This window comes from Oreochromis niloticus, linkage group LG5 (assembly GCF_001858045.2).
Source record: "Oreochromis niloticus isolate F11D_XX linkage group LG5, O_niloticus_UMD_NMBU, whole genome shotgun sequence".
NCBI lineage: Eukaryota > Metazoa > Chordata > Actinopteri > Cichliformes > Cichlidae > Oreochromis > Oreochromis niloticus.
The window spans coordinates 928954-951839 of NC_031970.2; the positions used below are offsets into that span (position 1 = coordinate 928954).

At 40.9% G+C, this 22886-nt stretch overlaps 1 protein-coding gene across 3 annotated transcripts in view; it reads left to right on the forward strand.

Annotated features, from left to right (window-relative positions):
• The first annotated feature begins 4045 nt into the window (after positions 1 to 4045).
• The window catches only part of LOC102079927 (butyrophilin-like protein 2), a 29384-nt gene continuing 10543 nt past the window's right edge, over positions 4046 to 22886 (forward strand). The window contains exons 1-5 of one of the 3 annotated variants that reach the window (XM_025907032.1): positions 4046 to 4385; positions 13429 to 13767; positions 14354 to 14692; positions 17709 to 17816; positions 18375 to 18692. In XM_025907032.1, the coding sequence (XP_025762817.1) occupies positions 4349 to 4385; positions 13429 to 13767; positions 14354 to 14692; positions 17709 to 17816; positions 18375 to 18692 (1141 nt within the window). In that variant the 5' untranslated portion in view covers positions 4046 to 4348. Of the gene's footprint in view, positions 4386 to 9690; positions 10476 to 13428; positions 13768 to 14353; positions 14693 to 17708; positions 17817 to 18374; positions 18693 to 22886 lie in introns of those variants that run through there. The other 2 variants (XM_019355916.2, XM_025907033.1) reach the window with 2 other exon arrangements.

Consider the following 22886-nt stretch of genomic DNA (forward strand, 5'->3'; position numbering starts at 1 on the left):
GTCATCAAATGCGACCGTACCACAGGTAAGTAAAAAACATCAATCTGTAGATTTTTTTATTTTTGTAATATGAAACACAAAAAATCCAGAAAGAGTCAGCTCACAAAGTTGTTGTTAGCACTTCTAGGAGTGAAGGGGAGCAATTACAGCAAATGACTTAAAACATGTAAGTGCAGATATCTCACCACAGCACATGTACAGTCAGGTAGCTAAATTAGTTTCTGTTAGCCAATCAAGTTGAAGCTCATCACATGTCATCATCCAGAGTACAGTCTCAGAGAAGTGTGCTCATGTATGTTGTTGTTGCCACTATGTAAAGTTTGAGGTTCTAATAAGGGTCACTGTTGTAGGATTGGGTTGATGTTCAACATCTGGATGGATTTTGATCTCTCTCTCCCCCCCTCCCCCCCCTCCCCCCTCTCTCTCTGGATTAATAACTTGTTAGCATTACATAATCATTAAACAGCAGACCAAACATCTCTGTGTCACATACAAATACAACACAAATGGACAGTAAACAGGGTTTATCTAAATTGTTACACTGCAACAAGTCTCAACAGTTTACCAGTTGAATGACTGAATGTCTTCACATCACAAAGGATTTAATAAATGTATTTATGTATTTATCAACTGAAGATCCTAATATGTTTCTCAGGGTCTGATGGGACCCAAATTGAGGCTAAAATGAGGGAATCATGGACCTGTATGCAAATATCTCTCCAAATAAATGGAAATGTTTCACTGTGTGGGCAACTTTGATGTGGAAGTGGTGACAGAAATGTTTTAGCCTTCTTTCCAGGTGATACTGTAAAGTGTGATTGTAGCCATGCAGCTACCAAGTGGGAAGAATGTGAAATCAAATCAGCTTTATTTCTCATTTCATGGATTTTATGCTTTATTGTAAATGTTAATACTTTTTTCTCCTCTGTGTAAGCTGGACTTGGAGTTTGTCAAGCTCACAGGAGGAAAGACGGATCGTTTTTATGAAGATGGGAAGCCAGTATCATTCTGAAACTCACATCAGAGGAAACAAGAACGTCCTCTCTGCTGAAGGACTTTGAAGAGAAGACTGAAGGTATTTTTCCATAAATATAAACTCCTCCCCTCACGTTTACTGCTAGAAAGTGAAAAAAATGGATGATCAAATTAAGAAGTCTCCTTACTGTTTTTAGATGACGAATAAGTGGAAGTTTTTATGATGTTAATAGAAAAATTATACAAAAAATATTCATACATTTTTACTTTTGTTGTCGTTTTTCAAAAAAATGTTAGATGACACCCTCTGATAAACAGGTTGGAATATCACTGTGTTTGCTGATGGGGCAGAATGAGGTCTATGGAGATGGTTGTTAACAGACTTTAAGTTATATGGCCTTGTGCAGCCGTCTTAGCTGCACATGTTTGTAATAAGTTTCTCCAGCTTTGTCTGAGAAGACAGTTTATCACATAGAAGCCAGAGGAGGAGCCTTTAGCCTCTGCATTTCTGATTTCAGCCATTTTTGTTGTACATTTCATGACTGATTGAATAACACATTTCTGCTTTGCTTTGTTAGATGAGGTTTGTTACTCTGCCCTGGTGGTGTAAACACACCTGCTCCCACCAGTTGGTGCCTGAAATCAGCAGCTGTTACTTCTGCTTAACATGAAGCCCAGATGTTGGTGTGGGTCAGTGGGCACTGCTGTGGACACCTTTCCCCAGCATCACATCACATGATCGTTTAGTCCCAGAGTGATGCGTTCATATCTTCTGTTACCACGGCACGTTAACTTCCTGTTACTTTAACCATAAATCTGTGATCCCAGAGCTCAGTGAAGACAGGAAGTGAACCTGCTGCATCTACAGGAGGAAGAGGAGGGACCTGAGTTCCTGTTAGAGGAACAAAGTGCTGATTAAACAGACTGAACATCATGAGCTCTGAATAACAACCTCAAAGTTTCATCTTCTCAGACTCACAGGGAGGAGCGCCTGCTGTCAGTGTCAGCAGCACAGCAGGTGTGAGGATGAAGGCAGACTCTGACCTGATGGTCACATGTCACATGATGCTTCTTCTTCTGCAGAAATGATCCCTGTAACTGCTGCCTGCTCCAATCAGACGTCAGTAGATGATGATGATAAAATAATTTAAAATCTGTGAAGAAGATAAAATTAAAATGCAGCAGCTGTAACAAATAAGATGAGATTAAAGCAGAAAATCATGAATCTGCTGATTTAGTGCACAAAGCGTTAGATAAACATTTTAATGTGATCATTATTTAACTCTGAGCAACTCAGTGCTGCTGTTTATCTCTGAGGTGATGGCTGCACGTTAGAGTCTGAAGCTTTAAACCCACGTAAACATGGGAAGAACATACAAACACAGAAAGGCTCCGGCCTGATGGTGGCACTTCCAAATGATTTACTCTACAGATTACAAGTTTTACAGTTTTACTAAGTCTGTGCAGGTTTTCAGTCATAACGGCTTGAAGGCAACAGGGAACGTTCCCTCTAAGGTGGAAGAGAAAGAAAAGGAACATTAAAACATGTGGTTATTCAAACTGGGCCTTAATGAAACTAGTGAAGACACAACAGAAGGAGTCTGAGACAGCAAGCAGAGAAGGGAGCAACAGACAGAACAACACCATCATCACTTATGTAGCAGGTTTATCAGAGAAACTCAGGAGAGTTTTCTCCAAGCATGACATCCCAGTGTACTTCAGACCCAGCAACACACTCAGACACAAACTGGTTCATCCCAAAGACAAAACTCCCAAACACAAACTTATCAATGTGGTGTCTGCTGTACAGTGCAGCGAGGAATGTTCAGCACAACATAGAAGAGCCACCTTGACAGGACAAGACTCAGCAGTTCATCTGCATCTAAAGGTTAAAGGTCACTCTTTCGAGGACACCAATGTTCACATTTTGGACACAGAAGACAGATGGTTTGAAAGAGGAGTGAAAGAAGCATCTATGCCCACTGTGAACGGCCATCTTTGATCACCAACTTACGACACCAACTGTCTGCCATCTACAATGCAGTCTGAGATCCTTCCCAAACACCTCAACCCCCACTCACAACCTGCATCAGGTGACCTCAGCAGGTCACATGACAGGGTGAAGCAAGTCACACCTGTGATGGTAATGACCCACGCCATGTTTCACATGTTGGTTATGTGATGAGTCACATGATCAGTAGTCTGTCAATAACCCTCAGCACCACCTCCAAGGTGACAGCCCCTCTAGGAGTGACATACCTGAGACTCTCCAGGTGTCACATGAGAGCAGAAACATCTTCCAAGAACCAACAAAGATCCTTCTTTAAGGTTTTACTACGCTGTCACCATCTTGACGTCCGGGCTGGTGGAGCTTCTCTGGTTTTCCCAGCTGGAAATCTGACTTCCCACTTAAACTGGAATGAAGCATGTGTGCTGCTGGTTCAGTGACTGCTCATAGGCTCTGATACACAAACACAGGATCTACCACTAATCACATCACACTCATAAAAGCACATGACTACAGTTTCATAGTTTTTATTGTGTTTTGTTTTTACTGATTAGACAATAAAAGTAAAATAAAAAAAAAAATCACAAAGCAGATTCCCACTGATGTCAACATCTCCCATTGTTACTACTTAAATGTTTATCAGAGTAAATTTTGAAGGATTAGACAGACAATTTTCAACATAGACAGTTAAAAAAGAAATGTGAAAAAGTCACATTTGACTTCTTTTCTCATCAGTACCTGAGCATTTATATCATAAATCACATATTAGGTTATGTCAGATCCCAAATTAATGAAAGCTATGACATAAGTGAGAGTTACTGAAAATTGATCATATTACTCTTAATTTATTGAGGCTATTCCATAACTCACATAATGTTATTAATCTGCTGCAGATCTTATTACTGCCTCATGAATCAGATTTTAACAGGATGTGTTTAGTTTAACACTCTCACCACTATAAAGGCTGAAGCTAAATTACAATAACATAATATTTATAATAATGTTGTAAACGCTTTTATAATTTCAGCATAACAAAGTTCACTTCCTGCATGAAGGTGATCCACAGCTCCATGAACTATTCCCACAAACATCACTGAGCCTCAGACTTTCTTTAACAGGCCTGTCAGACCACAATGATCCAGCTGTTTGTGTTCATGTGGCGCATTTATACGTTTTATTTAAAATCTACTTCACACACATTTTATTATCTGATATCTGCCACACACGGAGACTTCCTGTTAAACAGAAAGTAAACTTTGTGCGTGGGCGTGTTTGGGAGCTGCAGATGTGTCCCAGTGTGGGTTCGTTGGGTCAGCAGAGGATTTAACGGGACTTTGTGTCGGTTTGAGTTGTTTTTAAAGGAGGATGAAGACGCTGGTGGTGTTCCTGCTCCTCATGAACGGTAAGAAAGTCTCTGTTTAACCTGCAGCAGCTCCGCAGACAGTCCTCTGTGACCGGAAGTGTTACACTCAGGTGCAGCTCGCGCCTCTGACGTCATGGAAATTCACACAGTGTTGGAAATACAGATTTAATGATGAGGCTTTAATAGTAAAAGTATGAGGGAAGGTTAGAAACAGACCAGACTAACAGGCTGTGGACTTTGTAGTCACAGATTGGACACTTCCGGTATGGCAGCGCTAGCTAACCATGCTAAAGTAGCCTCGTGTCTGCGCTGTTTCCGGTCTGAGCCGAGCTCATTCAGCCCTCTGAGCTCCGTTTCTCCGCACTAAACACAGCACAGGTGCACCTGATCAACGGTGACAACAAACCGGAAATAAACACAGCGATATTTGGAAATGTAAATCTGTCTCTAAGCTCCAGGCTGAACAGAAATGTCAAATACAACTTAATAGTGATGGGTAGATGAGGCCTCGTGAAGCGTTTCAGCACATTCCCCAACTGTATCGATACTGTGCCGACACTGTGTTGCTGTTTTGCTCCATACTGACACCTGCTGGACCTTAAATATCATTGCAGGCAACTTACTTAAGACTCACAACAGACACTGAATCAATGACATAGTCATACTTGTATACACTGTAAGGTATTGTACTTTCCATGGAATCATTTTATATCTTTTACATTGCAAATATTGTAGACATCTATAAAATATATTGTGAATGACATTAAGTGAAAATTAAAATGAAAGTATTGTGAATGTAATATTACCCATTTGACTCAGAGTTTATTATAAAATTCTATTCAGAAAAATAAGTTTATCCAATGTTTTTGCATTCAGTCTATTGCGTTTCTTTTGACACCATTTCCCCAGCTTTGGAAAACTCACAGGCACAGATGAAGCTGAGGTACACAAAAACTGTAAAGCCAGGTGGAAAAGGTTCAGATAAGATGTCTTCCTTTCCCCCAGTACGTTAAAGGATCCTCTGATCTTGGAATGTTTCTCTCCGACACTCTCCACAATACTAAGGGGTTGGCAGTCCTTTATAATAAAATTCAGGACTGCCTGGTCCAGAACAATCTTCCTAGATGCTTGATTTCAAAATAATAAAACACATATTAATAAAAAAAATGATGATAAAGCTGTTCAGTGTCAATATAGGCCTACCTGTGTTCATTCTCGGTGTGTTTGTCTCCTCATTTTCATGTTTGGCTCTGTAATGCCTAAACACTGAGGAGGTGCTTTTGTTTGTGTAAGAAAGCGCCGCAGAACAGATGCGACATTTAACCTGCATAAAATGAAATAAATAGTTTACACTGCAAGTCACATTGCTGTTTTTCCTATTCTGATAGATTACACTGAAACAAAGACAGACAAACTACTCCCTTATGTGCAGTTAAAAGATCAAAATGATCCCACACAGCAGAAGCATTTCTTTTTCTTTCGGGCTCCATTTTGTTATGGAGAGATGTGTATTTTTTTTATCTTTGCGAGAGTAACTGTGGGGGGTTTTTTGGTGGCGACTCATTCCGTTGGCAGATGCGGATGCGGTACCTCTTAAACACAGTTTGGCGCGTTGGCAATGAGCGATACAGCAGCTGTATCGATCACGTGACTTTTTCTTAAAGCGACGCACGCACCGATATAGGCTTCACTCTGTGAGCTTGATACATGCGTCGGTGCGTCAGTGTTGCTGGACCCATCACTACAACTTAGTAAACCAGGTGAACAATTAAATAAAAACACTGAAAGGCATAAATACATGAAAGAAAGCAAATAATAATGATAAGAAATGTCTGTGAAGGTTCTCAGTCATCGTAGTCTAAGGAGCTTGGAAAGAAAAACTCTGGACTTCTTTAATTTTCCCTGAAGACGTTTCACCTCTCATCCGAGAAGCTTCTTCTGTTGTTATAATAATAATAATAATAGTAACAATAATGAGCATTTTTTTTTAAGATAACATTATATTCAAAGAATTAAAAAAGACTAATGTGGTATAAAAAATGTTCTGCTGTTTGAGTTGAGGATGTAAAATATATTTATACTGGGGACACAAGTCTGGTCTAAGTCTTCTGTCAGAAAGACTGCAGCAGTCCAGGAGTTTGTTAATTGTCTTTAATTAAGTCCAACAAAATAATTGTTTACATGAAAATGTTTGTGAGGCTTAATCTGAATTCGGTGCAGCCAAACTTGAACTTCTTGTTTTATAGTAAACAGCACGTGTGACTATAAACATGGTTTTCTGGAAACAGAAATGGGCAATTTTATAATTAGTAGAGTCATAGATAACTAGGAAAACAATCACATTATCTACTCAACACAAGCAATATCTGACAATGTCCACAAGGGGTCACTGCAGACCCAACATTGGCTAAATAGCACATGTCTTACAAGTTGCTAATAGTGAGGCATAAATATGGCAAGCTAGCAACAGTTAAAGGAAACCATAGAAAAGTCCTTTATTCCTCATCCCGCTGATTGTAGTCATTGCAGGAGATTACAGCCAGATTATAATCAGTATCATGTTAATGAATCTGCCAAAGTAAGAACACTTACAGATTCATCAACTCACTCAGTCACACAAAACTGCATTATAGCTGCGTTACAGCAGCTCCTTCAGTCATTCCCACTCTGTGTGCTGAGCACGTGACCACTGGTGCGCTTGTTTCCTTTGGGTGCGCTTGATTCTTGCTTCTAGACATCCTGAGGCCAAGTCAGAGCAGGAAATTTGAACAATGTTTGTATTTTTGTGCAAAGCTAACTGAACCTTGTGCTGTATTAACATAATGATAAAATCATATCAGTATATGTGAGTACAAACTTTAGTCTAACTTTTTATTCTAATTGTATTCAGCTTGAACCAGAAGAAAAAGAAGGAAAATAAAACTATATTTCTATTTCCTGTTGCTACATTGTAGAGGGCGACTTTGCCTCTAAACAGGAACATGTGTACAGTCCTGCATCAGCAGCTTCATTCTTATACAGACCTTTCTACTCTGTTTGTTAAACTGAGCTCTATGTTTGCTACATAGCAGTCAATAAATCCAGTTTTTATACCACAGTTAAGTTAATGTAGTTAAATCTGTGTATTTGTAACTCAAATATTCAGTGATCTGTTTTAAACACAAACCTGACTTTGACATATTTAAGTTGGTATGAACACAGTCAGAGCTGCTGCTGCTTTTATTGTTCTGTTGCTTTTTAAAAGCTTTCTGTGCAAATCAATAGAAATATTTATTGTTGCATTTTAAAGCTGACAGCACAGCAGCAGCATGAGGAGAAGAGTGTTTGCTCAGGAAATACACGGGTCCCTGAAGAGTTCAAACAGGAAATATTCCTGCATTAAATCTGCAGTTCAATCATCAGCAGCTCTCAGGTTGAATCAAAGCACAGATTACTGTCAGTGTCATCTGTCACCAGGCAGGTTTTAACAGGCGTGTAAGCCACATATTATTATAACACCCTTTTATATTTGTATGATAAACACGTCATTTAGTTGTGTTTGGTCTTTAACTTGTGCTCAGTTTGCACAATGAATTCATGATGGAAATTTTCCCCCCACCACACTCTCTGTCAGTGGCTGGTGCCCCCATCCTCCGGTGAGTTGGTGGTTCTTGGTGCTTGGGTGTGTTCTGGTTAATGGTTAATGCTTGGCAGGGCCCGGTCCCCCTGGCTCTGTCAGGCCCCTGCTTGGGGGTGAGGGGGTCCTTGGGTCTCAGATCTCTGGGCCTGTGGCGCGCTCTGCTCTGGCACAGCCGGCTGATGGGATCCTCCAGGTTTGGAGCAGATCCTCAGTGGGGGTTTTTTCTCTCCCTCTCCTTCTGTAAACTTCCTCACCAATTTCTTTCTTCTTTTTCTTTTCTGTTCTGATTGTAATAACTCAAAATAAAAAATCCTAATAAATTTCTAATAAAATATGACCATTATAGCAAAAGCAGTAATGATGCACTTGGGAAAATCACAACACATGTAAGGAGTAGAAAGTTCAGATATGTGTTTAAAATTGTAGGGAGTAAAAAGTAGTTAGAAAAAAGAAACTACTCAGGTAAAGTACAGATACCTTAAAATTGTACTTAAGTACTTACTGCCCAACTCTGGAGAAGAGAAGTTTTTATTCCTCACATTATGTAAATAATATGTAAATGTTATTGATCCCCGTGGGTAAATTCCTCTCTGCATTTAACCCATTCACTCAGTGAAGCAGTGGGCAGTCATTGGGCGCCCGGGGAGCAGTGTGTAGGGACAGTACCTTGCTCAGGGGTACCTGAGGGTAGCTGTTCAGGGGAATTGAACCCCCGATCTTCCCATCATGGGCCACCACTCTACCTACTGAGCTATCCCTGCCTGATAAATGAAGTAGCTGTTAGAATTGTCATCAGTTACTATGAATCTATGTAATCAATAAACACTAATAATGTAACATTACAGTATTGACCTGAATGAGTTTTGCCTCCTGAGGGTTACAGCTGTGTATGATGTGTTTAACAGGCACAAACTAAGATTTACAAACATGTTCATCCAAACTTAACATTAAATACACCTCCATGAGTCACCTGATACACACCTGTGCACGTGTAGTTTTGAGACACTGTCAGCTTTCAGTGAGCTCACATTTAGGCTGCGTCCACACGTACACGGGTATTTTTGAAAACGCAGATTTTTCTATGTTTGCACCTTTTGTCCACACGTAAACGGCGTTTTCGATCACTGAAAACTGAGATTTTTAAAACTCAGTTTTTGCTTTTACGTGTTGACGAGGAAAACAGAGATTTAGTCACACGACGTCAAAGGTGTGCGCCTTTTTTGATGTGACACTGTGCGCCACGTTATTGTTTACATGAGATGAATTTCTACAATGGCGGATATACACAAAATACTGTTGCTGTTAATCTGACTATCTACAGTTTTTACACAGGTACATATACACAGTTACTGTCGCTCCATTTACTAAGACAGGGACGTCAGAGTGAACTTCTCCATTCAACACAGACGCTCTCACAACCTAAATCCCAACACCACGTCGTTGTTGGTTTATTATAAATTTAATTTGTATTTAATTAAAATTTATGCATGTTGTTCATTCCTAAGTTGTGAGTCTACACCAGCCATAATACTGTTTTTGGTTATTAACATTTGAAATGATGAAGGCACTCGAAAACACAAAAACTTTTCAGCAGTACTTCAGGTTTGCATAAAACCTGCTTACTCTTTCCCTCCCAGGCTTCTAGACTTCTGATTGGCCAACATTTCTACACAGTTAGGATTTGTCATGTTCTTGACAGTGTTTGACTGCGTTTTTGGCGATATTTTCTTTAAAAACAAAACCAGAAAATCTCAGTTTTCCAAAGTACGTGTGGACGTAGCCTTAGTGTGTGCAGCCAAACATGATGGCAGACTGCCACAGATCACTTCTGAGGAAAGAGGAGGCGTTCAGCTTCCTCATAGTTTCACACCTGCATGAAGCAGCCTCACCCTGACAGCTTCAAATCACTGTCAGCTGATCACTTCCTGTCCTGTGATTGGCTGAGCTTCAGGCCTTCTCTCAGTCAAACTGGAAACAGGGATTGAGACAGTGTGAGGGTTTGTGGAGTGCCACAGTGCTGTAATGAATCCTGTAGTGGAAGAAGTTCTTTCACACTCTTCATCCTGGAGCTGCTTTATGTCCATGATCTGCATGGAAACACATCTATGGAGAGGAAATCCAGCTGCTGAGGGTCACATCTGCATCATTGTAGCTACAGTGGATGTTTCAGTGTCAGGACTGAAGGCGGAGCTTTGTGCGTGTCAGGGTGAGGCCGCAGCAGCCGCCTCCAACCGGAGCGCTCGGGCGTGAAACTAGGAGGAAAGCCGACGTCGTCCTCTTTCCTCAGAAGTGATCTGTGGCCGGCCGGACTTCATTCCACAGATGTGCTTTAACAAAGTGTGAAGCTGAACTCTGAGCTGTGACAGTGTGAGCAGTGTGAGAGTGTCAGTAGATGATCAGCAGAGGAAAGTGAGAGCTGCTGTGAGCTGATGTCCTGAAGGGCTTTTAAAGAGTCTCTGAGTTTGACAGGAACATGAAGATGTTTGTGGTGTTTGTGATCCTCCTGCACGGTAAGTACACCTTCCTCTCTCTGCTCTCATCATCATCTCTCTCTCTTTAATGTGTTGAAGTGCAGCAGGAGGAGATTTCCATCAAACACTGGATTCTGATTCAGATCAAACTAACAATCCAAAGCAGCAACTTTCAAATCACTGGATTCTTCTTGGTGGCTTTCAGATGAGCTCATGTTACAATCAGCTGCTGTGTGTGTGTTGTTGTGTAGCTGAAGCTCTGACTCACATTTCATATGTGACCAAAGGAAACTTGGTTCTGTGTGTGTGTGTGTGTGTGTGTGTGTGTGTGTGTGTGTGTGTGTGTGTGTACATTTTTAGACATCTTTGTAAGGACAGAAAATTGGCGTGCCACCATTCTTGTGGGGACCAAATGCACATCCCCACAAGCTTAAAGGCATGTTTGAGACACAAAACGTGGTTTTAGTCTCAGGGTTAGAATTAGGTTAAGGTTAGGTTTAGTCATTCACTTCTGATGGTTACAGTCAGCGGCCAGGGAAAGCATTAGGTCAGTTAGATGTACTCACCAAGGTGTGAGAAGATATGTGTGTGTTGTTGTGCAGGTCTGTGCCTTTTTGTTGTTCATCTGACTGAACAGTAATTTCATGAATGGATCACAGACTTCAGGAAACTGTTTGACTCAGTTTGAGTCTGTTTCTTCTGTTCAGCCACAGGTCTTTAATGTCTGGTCCAGATTTCAGGTGTGCTGTGACATCTCCACCACAGAACACCTGTCAGATCTGTAGCTGAGTTATAAGTGGGCAGATTAGGTCTCTGGGCTGTAGCTGAGATCATCGTATGCTGTGTAGAGACTGTTGTGGTGCTGTGGGCGGGGCCTGAATACTAATAGCTGGTTTCAGTTGTGCACCTCTGAGATGAAAGATGCTGATCATTAAATCAGAAAATCCTCTCAGCAATGAAAACCAAAGAAAAACAGTTTAATGGTGTTAATGTGTGAAAACCTTCATAAACTCATATTAGAAAATGTGTTGCCAGATTATAACAAATATAACAAATCTGTGCATTTGTGTCAAAGTTCAGGATGTGTTATTTTTGTCTTTGACTCCTGCACTCACATCAGTGTTTGTAGGAACTCAGATGTGAGGAAAGGAGTCAAGGATGTATAATTTATGAAATGGTAAAAGCAGGACCAAACCACTCTGAAGTACATGTTGAAAAATGACCAATGTTATTATTTTCCTGCTATAATTAAATAACCCTTAATGCAGTTACTCACTTATATTCACAGTGATGAGAATATAACTGAGTCAAATTGCAGCAGCACCTCGTTATCTCACCAGTAGTTACACTGATATTACAATTCAGTACTCTGTAACTCAGTGACTCAGAGTAATCTCACACATGGAGCTCAGCTACAAACTTAAAGTTTATTGACATGACACAATAAACACAAGCTATAATAAACAAATAAATAGAATGAGTCTAAATATGTTTTGTTCATTTTTGGCTACTTTAACAAATTTAAATTCTAAAACCAACAATTTAATATTTCTTAAACCTTTGCAATAAAAACAAAAACAACTTTAAAATAGAATAGATTGGAAATATCCTTTATTGTCCCTCACTGGGGAGATTCAGGTGTTCCAGCAGTGACGGACATGAAACATGCAGGACACACAAAAATAAAGAATATAAAAAGAAGAAATAACAGACTGTACAGTAAGTAAGGGGGAAAAACACAAATATCTACACAAATCTCAAATAAACATGAACACTTTAACACAAGACCAACTGGGGCGAGTTGCTACTGGACTAAATGTCTTTGCACTTCTGCTTTAAGATCTTTCAGTCCCACCCACAGTGGTCCAAAATGTTTGGGTACCAGTAAACAGAAAGCACACTGGCATTCACTGATGAATGTGAGTGTGCACGGCATCATGATTGAGGGCTGAGCCCCCCTAAAGACCTGGAATCACTGGTGTTACACACGAGTACTGAAAACTCAAATGATCTCCAAGCGACCTGACCAGTGTCTCCCCAGCAGAGTCCCACAGAGAGAGAAACAGTGTTGGTGAAGCAGAGGTAAGCAGAGTTGCTCCGACACCTTGCAGATGACCAAACTACATCAGCACTACCTGATCCCTCTCTGTGTGAGTCGCACAGAGAGAGGTGGAAAATAGCAGATCAGCACTAAGCGATGTAGAAACAACCTCTTCCTAACATGTAAGCACACATCTCTGCTGTGTAGTGGCTATCACCACCCACCCAGCACACATATGTCACTGTGGTGCTGGATGGAGCAAGATTTACTGTTTCTCTGTAATGCTGATGTGGCGATGATGGGAGGTGCTGTCTGACATTGTTCTGAATGTTTAGATCCAGCAGCCACACTGATAGTTAAACAATATAAACACATTTTTATATTTAAAATAATCCCTCTACACAAACACTAGGCTGTACCTGGAGAGGACGATGTGCAGCTGTCAAAGGTCACATTAAACTCTTGAACCAAAACAGAACCTAATGTTAGCCGTGGCAACAGTGTTTACAATTCAGACATCAGTTAATTCACACATTTACACAGAGTCTCAGAGTCAGTCTGACTGAGCTCCTTGATAAGGTGGATTAACTTTGTTTAGGGTCTTTGTTCTAGTTTCTGCTGCAGTGATGGACTCTGGATGCTTGGATCTGATCTGTTTGAACCACCGATATTTTTTAAAAAGGGGGAAATGTAATGAAAGCTTCATCTGTGGAAAAAGAAAAACCTATTTACAATAACAAAACTTTTGTATTTGTGCAATAAAACAAGACTGTGCTTTGCAGTCTAACAGTTCAGCTCTAATAACATCTGAAGACAGAAGATCTCATTATTGACCTGAGGACAGCATTTAGCTGATGTTTTATGTCCTCTTATATTTGTGTGGACTCCAAACTCTGAAAGCTCTCTGAGTGAACTGATGCAGAGTTCATGTTTCTGTCTCTGTGTCCTCAGTTTCCCAGCATGCCTCGGCTCTGGAGGTGTATGAGGGGGTGGAGTCTGTCCTGCTGGTCTGTCAGGACACCTCTGTACCTACACGTCCAACTCTGATGTGGACACGCCACGACCTCGATCCTCCGATTGTCCATGAGCGTAATGATGCAGGAGATGAACCAAGAGCCCAAAACCAGCGTTACAGGAGAAGAACGTCCATGAAGACGGACTCTCTGAGGACCGGAGACTTCAGCCTCACTCTGAGGAACCCCATCATCTCTGACAGCGGCACCTACACCTGCACCATCACTGCATTTGGAAACACACGGACACTGACAGCAGTAGAGCTGCAGGTCAAAGGTCAGTAACACTCTATAAAACCTGCTGTACATACAGGTCAGAGGTCAGAGGAGACGTGTTGTGCCCTCGATTTCAAACTGAGTAAATATTTTTCATATTTCCTATAACATAAATTATAAACATTTTATATTCTTTTTTTAAAATATTTTTTCTACTATGAGTAACTTTTGGCTTTATCAATCTTTACGTTCAGTTTTTATTTAAATTTAACACACAAACTGAGCTTCCCTGGAACTGATGCTCTTTTCTATTCTATTGTATTTTCTTCTATTCTATTCCAGAGGTGCTTGAAGTCCTCGTGGTCATTCAGTTCTAACCTTGATTCAGTGCTGGTCTAGTGTAGCTGATGCAGAAACAAATGGTGTTTAAAGCATAATCCAGCATAATTTATAAAAGGTGGAACAAAGTGAACAATCAGATATTCAGTAACTCTTTAATAATTATATTTTCCTGCAGTTATGTTTAAGACAGTTTACTTGGTAGTGTTCCCTCGTGATTCTTATGCTGACAAAATCTATTACAAATGGTCTCTATTTAGTCATGTGACCTGCACACAGCTGACTCATGTGTCTCTGCGTCCTCACAGTGTCCCACCCAGTCTTCACCCTGGAGGTGTATGAGGGGGCGGAGTCAGTCCTGCTGCCCTGTCACATCCCGTTTGTATCTGGACCCACCACAGGGGTGTGGAGCCGCTCCGACCTCAATCCTCCAACCGTCCACCAGCGTCAGCAGGAAGAGGACGAGCTGACAGATCAAAACCAGCGTTACAGAGACCGAACATCCATGAAGACTGACGCTCTGCAGACTGGAGACTTCAGCCTCACTCTGAGGAAACCCCACATCTTTGACAGCAGCAGCTACACCTGCACCATCAGAGTGACGGGAGAAGAACCCAGACTGACAGATGTTCAGCTGCAGGTCAAAGGTCAGCAGCACACTCCAATACTTAATAATAAAAATAATAATAATAATGATAATGATGATGATGATGATAATAATAATAATAATAATAATAATAATAATAATAATAATAATAATATTACATTTTATTTTAAAGCGCCTTTCAAGACACCCAAGGACACTTAACAATAAATAAAACACATAATAGAACAATGACAATGAAGAAAAATAAGAAAACAAAAGCACAAGGTAAAATAAACAAACAATAGGTTCACAGTAAATATGCAGATTTGAACAGATGGGTTTTAAGTAGGGATTTAAACTGGGAAAGAGAACCAGTGTTTCTTATATCTGGGGGTAGAGAGTTCCACAGCCTGGGAGCAGAGCAGCTGAAAGCTCTGAGACAGAAAGAAGGTACAGCAAGCTGGATAGAAGAAGATCAACGTGATAATGCTTAACAGGTCAGAAAGGTGAGGAGGAGCAAGGTTATGGGCCTTGAAGGTGAGCAGAAGAAGTTTGTACACTATCCGGAGTTTCACAGGGAGCCAGTGAAGTTCCTGGAGAACGGGGGTGATGTGCTGGTAGGAGAAGGCTCTGGTAATAATGCAGGCAGCAGAGTTTTGAACCAGTTGAAGCTTATGGAGGGATTTATGGGGAAGACAGTGCAAGAGAGAATTGCAGTAGTCAATACGGGAGGTAACGAGACTATGAATAGGAATGGATGCAGACAGGGTGGAAAGAGAAGGATGTAATCTGTTAATGTTGCGTAGATGGAAAAAATAGGCAGAACAGGTCAGATTATTGATGTGACATATATAGGATAGTGAATTTAGTGCCAATAAGGAGGATTTCATTTTTATCCTCATTAAGCTTAAAGGAATTAGAGCTGAACCAGGTTTTTAATTCAGATAGGCATTCTGTAAAGGAGGAAGGTGGGAGGGAGGAATCAGGCCTGCAGGAGAGATCTAACTGGGTGTCATCAGCAAAATGGTACCAAGAGGGAGGATGTAAGTTATGAACAGAAGTTGGCCTAAGAATGAATCCTGGGGTACACCAGAATTGAACGGGAATAGATGAGAGCGGAATGATTTAAGTTGAACAAACTGGGAGCAGTCAAGGAGATATGATTGAAACCAGGTTAGGGGTGTGTCAGAGATGCAGAGAGGGGAAAGTCTGCTTAGAAGTACAGAGTGAGAGATGGTATCGAAGGCTGAGCTCAGATCCAAAAGGACGAGGATGTTGAGAAGACCAGAGTCAGCTCTGAGTAGAAGATCATTAGTGACTTTAAGTAAAGCAGTTTCTGTACTGAGACGAAATCCAGACTGAAATCTCTCATAGATGTTATTATTAACCAGGTGTGAATGAAGTGGAGCTGCAACTACTTTGTTGAGTATTTTAGAGATGAAGGGTAGATTAGAAATTGGACGGAGGTTGTTAAAGTTGTTAGGATCTAAGGGAGGTTTTTTCAGTGAAGGAGTGACTTAAGCAATCTTGAATAAGGAGGGAACGATGCCAGTGGTGAGTGAAGAGTGAATGATAGCAGAGAATAGTGGGAGTAAGGAAGAGAGGCAGGATTTCACAAGTCCTGCAGGCATAGGGTCGAGATGACATGTGGTGGGCTTCGATTTACATATAAAGTCAGAAATATCAGATAAATCAGGATAACTTAGTTATATTGGTCCCCATAACCCCACATGCATCTAAATACAACCCCACAGATCATGTTTTTAATTCACAAGTAACTTTATGAAATACACTTCTCAAAAAAATTAGAGGAACGCTTTGAAAATTCAGCAGATATCAATGGGAAAAAATCATGTGGATATTGGGATTGATATGGACTGGGTAATGTGTGAGGAACAAAAAGATGCCACAGACGTCAATGAAATGAAAATGATCAAACTACAGAGGGATGAATACAAAGTTACCCTGAGAATCAAAGTGAGGAATGATGCAGCAGCCTGGTCCAGTTTGTGCTCAGTAGTTTGTTAGGAGCCCTCTTGCTTATATGGATGTCTGACAATGTTGGGGCTCCTAATGAGACAACAGGAACTGCTTGGTATAGTTTCCTATTAGCATAATAAACATGGGTAAATCTAACAGTCCTGTTTTACGCCCACAGTGGGACAAACTGAGTGAGAACACACTGCAGGACTGAATGTGTGTCAAATATCCACGCTAACGTCAGGGCAGCACACTGATCAGTGTATTTGTGCTGGAGAGCTAGTTAGCTATGACCGTTATCAGACAGAGGACAGAGTGCTCAGTCTACTGCTTTCTGATTGGTTGAGCTCTACTTCCAGCTTCTCCACCCTTCACTCCACTCCGCAGGTTACCATCTAGTGTGGTATAAGTCAGTGCATGAATTTGTAAATTAGTGACTCTAAAGAGTCCAGTGAAGCCGTTATATTCACAGATTTGAGAGGTTTTAATCAGAGTTGTGGTTGTAAGTAAACAAAATTAAATAAATATGAACAAAATTTGAATTACAAGTTTGCAGCTCTCAGTATATTTGTGTAAATATCAATCTGCACATTTCTGAATGTTCTCAGTAACTCTGGAAATTGAAACATTGTGTGATGCATTTTTACAAGTGAGCATTTCTTACACATTCTCACAGTTTGCAGCATGTTTACCATCATACACTCAGTGTTTGTTTTTGTTTTGTTTTTATCTCTTATCTTAGAGATCACATTCAGACATACGACAGTATGCAGGCACAGAGTCTTGGAGGCAGGCTACAGGCTTTCCCCCAAGTTAGACATTAAAAAAAGTGCTTGTGTTTTATGTGCTGCTGCTTCCACTGGATTATATGTAAATGAGTGGATTGAGTCCTTTTGAGTGGACTGAGCCCACAAATAGCTGGAGCTCGGTCACTTCTGTGGTCACTTTCTGTCTTTTTTAGTCCTGATGAGACATGATCTTTGTCATCACTAAGTTAGTTTCCTGTTCTTTTCCACACTGATGTCGTGCTCACTGCTCTTTCAGTTTGTTTGTGGATTTTAAATAATCGATCCTGTTGACTTCATTCTTTCTTACAGAGCCGTACATGTTCCCAGCTGAGGCCTCGGTCCTCCTGGCCTTCCTGCTTGTTGCACTTGCTGTCATTGTGGGTCTTTCAGTATATGTGAGGAGATTACTCAACAAAGGTATATTGTGTGTGTGTGTGTGTGTGTTTTAACTCCTGTTCACACAGTTACTTCCCCATGTTTCACCAAAGCGCTTGCTCATGGCGGTCATATGATTGTTGGGATTTTCTCTGTTTTCTTTGTATTATTGTAGGATCTACGTTACAATACAAAGCACTTGAAGACAACTGCAGTTGTGATTTGGCGCTGTATAAATAAAATTCAACCGAATTGAACTGAACATTTTAATCAGATTAAAATGTTGAGAAATCAAACCAGTTGACCAGGCCAGGTGGAAAAAATCATTTTATTTGTTGTTGAGTTTTCAAGTTAATGTCCAACATCTCAGAGTCAGCCCTTCAAATGAATTATCACTGTGTCTTCGTCGTTAGTTTATTGATGAGCTGGAGGGAATTACAGCTGCCACTCCTCCTCCTTCTATTCGGTTTAACTGAATGGAAGAGAGGGAGATGTGTGACTGAGCTTAAGTCAAGTGATGAGTCTTACTGGAACCAGTCAAACATGTTTTCCCTTCATTTAGTCAAAAAATGCTCATGTTGTGCTTTGTTGTCCCCTCAGTCCCCCAGGTGATGGCAGATTCAGGGGTGGAGACGGTCTACCTACTTTGCAAAACTACAGCTCACCTACCTCAAGATGCTAAAGTGGAGTGGAAGAAGAGTGACAGGAAGGTCCACGTGTATGAGAACGGCTCTGACCAGCCTGGAGAACAGCACCAGTATTACAGAGGCCGAACAAAGCTGAATGAAGACCTGCTGAAATCTGGAGACCTCAGTCTGAGCCTGAAATACCCCACAGAGGGTGGAATCTACACCTGCACCGTCTACAGCAGGAAGGGAAACATCCTGCTGAAGAGAAAGGTGGAGCTGAAAGTCAGAGGTCAGTGCTGTAGATACAGGACAGCGATTGTTTAAATCTCCTTGCATTTATGTTGAGTGATGTCACTGTGACACCTGGGGCTTGTTCTCTGTATACGAATGAACTTTTAGCCAGATCAAATGTGAGTGATAGGAATCACTTAGACAAAAGTGTTTGCATGAATGTGTGTGTGAATGGATGAATAAGGCATGTAGTAAGAAATTGCTTTGATAGCTGAAAACTTAGTAGAGAAGCATCAAATATTTTCTATTTACCATTACAAGCTACAAGTGCAGCTGAGAGGAAATAATTCAGATCTATAATCTGCTTTCACCTTAAGACAGAAATTTTATTTGTCCCTGCCTTGAATCATTTTGAATGATATGATATGACAGAAACACCAGGAATAGAGGATTTTACATAAAATGAGTTCACCTTCAGTTCTTCAGGTTCCCCCTGTCTACACCCACTAAAACAAATTGGATATTGGAATATGCGTATTTTAACAACTAATATTTTTTGACAACTAATGTAACAAATCACATGCAGCTGAAGTGCAGACTTTTTGAACAAAAAGATTGCATAAAAATGTGAAGAACTAAAACATTTTTAACATGATGCCTTCATCTCAGGGGCTCAAAAGTAATTGATTAGTAAAGTAATTAATTAACTGAAGGCTTGAACTCATGGACATCACCTGAAGTTTAGTCTTCAACAAGTGAAATGCTCAGGTGGGATAAGATCAGGTGACTGACTTGGCCATTCAAGAGTTTTCTACATCTTTGATTAAATAAACTTCTGGGTTGTTTTGGCTCTATGTTTAGGGTCATAATCTATCTGTACTATGAAATGCAGCCCAATCAGTGTGACTGCATTTAGCTGGATTTGAGCAGCCAGTATGTCTCTGAACACCGCAGATTTAAGTCGGTTACTTTGATCGTGTGTCACATCATCACTAATCAGCAGTGTCCCAGTGCCACTGGCACTGCATGCTCAAACCATCATGTAGTGTTACAGGTGATGCAGTGATCATGAGCTGTTCCACACCTTCTCCATACTTTTTTCTTCCATCATTCTGGTAAAGGTCGATCTTGGTTTCATCTGTCCAAGCAATGTTTTTCCAGAACTGTGCTGACTTTTTTAGAGGATTATTTTTTTGGCGGGGGGGGGCGCAGAGGCCAATCCAGCCTTTGTATTCTTGAGGGTGACGAGTGGCTTTCACCTTGCAGTGAACCCTCTGTATTTACTTTCATGCTGTCTCTGTTTATGGTAGACTTGGATATCGATACGCTTACCTTCAGGAGACTGTTGTTCACTTTGTTGGCTCTTGTGAAGAGAATTAAAACAAGTGTATCAAAATAGTGTGTTTATTTAGTATTATAATATAGAGGCACTGATCATGAGGTAGTTTCAAGATTCAACTGCAGCTGCCACCCCTATTACTGTAGCTATTTTACAGATGGGTATTTTCTGTTTTAGTAGCTTAATGTTAGCTTTTTTCACCTGCATGGAGAGCTCGTTTTATCGCATGTTTTCTGTTCACAGCAAAATTTTCCAAATGCAAGCACCACACCTCAAATCAAGTCCAGGCTTTTTATCTGCTTAATTGATAATGATATGATGGAGGAATTGCTCACATCTGCCCATGAAATGGGCTTTGAGCCAATTATCCAATTACTTTTGGTCCCTTTTAAAAAGAGAATGACACATGTTAAGGAGAAAGATAAAGCTGTTGCCAATCAGAAGCAGACCTGTTGTCACTGATTATCAGTCCAGTTCTTGTGTAATTTTCATACCTTAGACTTTTTGTCAATGTTTCCCTTTCTTAAGAACAGCTTCTTGACAGCCACCCTTCTGGTCCTGTGTCATGTCTTTGCTGTATTTTTTTCGTATTTCTTATTTTTCGCATTTCTCATGATTTTCAGATACTGCCCATCTGCTGTAGATAGTTTTTACGCCTGAAACTTCAGAATGAACTTGTTAGTACAAAAACACTACTTTATATAAATAATGCTATTTTTTTTTTTTAGCTTTTTTTCACAGATTCAGTTAAAGAAAATGCGGAAAAAATATGTTTTAAAATCTTTTTTTGTAACAGGCTTCTATTAACCACATAGCTGAAGATCAAATTTAAAGTAGGTTTGTTCCCTTTTCCCTAAATCAAACACTAGAGGAACTTTGCTGCGTATGTTGGAGTGTAGCCAGTGTTTTTCCCAAAAAGTAAATTCATGTTTATGGTAGTGTCATTTAAATCAAGAGAGACAAAATATCAACAAAAAATCAAGAAAAAGAAAAAAAACTGTTATAAATTAGAGAATGTTAATATTTTTGTCAGCAAATGTATTGATGTGCTTTTTATTTTATCCTTGAGGAAACAAAGAGACTCCCAGTCAGTTTGAGATCACTAGCTCCAAGTTTGCGTGAAACATCAAACAAAGGGCAAACTCTCTTGTCTCAATTTATATAGTCTATTTGTGCGTCAACATCTGTTTCAATTTGAGGTGGCCATCTGGAATGGAAAGCTCTCTTCTCCATATACAGCAGAGATCTCAGCACCAGTATGAACACATATCCCCCAAAGGTCACAGGTCACATGTTTCCATCTGCGTACAAAAACCAGATTCATAGATTGACTCTGACTATTGCTATGTCCCTATTCCTAGGCTGCATCCTTCAGAGGCCACATTTGAAGGCTGATTACACCACAGCCAGGCGATGAAGGCTGTCCAAAGTCGAAGACTCCTCCAAAAGCGTCCTTCATTTTCCCGAATTTGAAGGATGGGTTGGGTGTATCCTTCATGGCCCAACCTATCCCAGAATTCATAGCGCAGCCCAGCCAATTCCTGTTTCCAACAATGGTGGCAGCTACTTAGTTTTAATATTACTTTTATTACTCTTTCTGGGTCACAAAGTAAACTTTTAAGATATTTTCAGGTGAGAATGTAGCTGTGTAAACTTTAAATATCTGCTCGATTTGTCAAGAGATCACCTATTTGCAAAAGTGCTCCAACGTTTTCGGAGATGTCTGTTACCCACCAGCGCGATAGCTAGCCGAGAGCTCGAGGGTCACTAGAGCCGGCGAGAACAGCACAACTCCCGGCACATCGTTTTCAGATCACTGCGGTCTTTCGCTACTCAGGTGCTACCCATAAACATGGGGCGATCGTGGCTCAAGAGTTGGGAGTTCGCCCAGTAATCAGAAGGTTGCCGGTTCGAGCCCCGGCTTGGACAGTCTCGGTCGTTGTGTCCTTGGGCAAGACACTTGTGACACTTCACCCGTTGCCTACTGGTGGTGGTCAGAGGGCCCGGTGGCGCCAGTGTCTGGCAGCCTCGCCTCTGTCAGTGCGCCCCAGGGTGGCTGTGGCTACAATGTAGCTTGCCATCACCAGTGTGTGAATGTGTGCGTGACTGGATATGTAAAGCGCTTTGGGGTCCTTACGGGCTCGTAAAGCGCTTTATAAATACAGGCCATTTACCAATATATAAGTCACTTAGACAACCTAAAAATGTTATTGTTTGGCTTTTTCAGTGTTTTATTTGTTCCTGAGTAAATCAGTTTGGCTGAGATTAAAGTTATAGTTTTCAGACAGCTGAATAAACTGATTAAACAGAAGTGTGAGATGGTCGAGAATTTACTCCAATGTCCTGTTATATTAAGGAGCAGACGGCTATTTACTAAACTCCACCAAGACAGCTGGTGACGCAAATCTGAAGGTCCGTCCAATTTCACAGCTGCTCACTTCCGGTCTACCCGGCCTTCGTAGGACCTGCCCTATGTGGACCGGGTAGGTCGGGTCCTTCGAAGGATGCTGCCCTTGAATTTGGACACAGCCACAGTTCATGTGAATGAGACCTTCATCATTGTGATGACCTTTGACCTTTCACTCATTAACATGTGAAAGCAGCAGCTAGCAGCAGCTTTTAAGGTGGACTGTTTTCTGCATGTGCAGGAGGTGACGTTGTGAAGCAATGAACACTTTAAGGGCAGATTTCCAAAGTAGGAAAATGATGGTGGAGACACGATAGCGACGATGCTTGGATGGGAGCGGAAAGGTGTGCAGGTGATCTACAGCTAATGTGCTGATTGATGAGCAGCCTGTTCATGGTGATGATGAGAAACAGATTTGATTCAAAGCACAAATGAGTGAAAAAGGAGCAGCAGCCATGATAGAGCGAGTCATCTGCTGACAGAAATAGTGGAGTGAAGGATTTGTG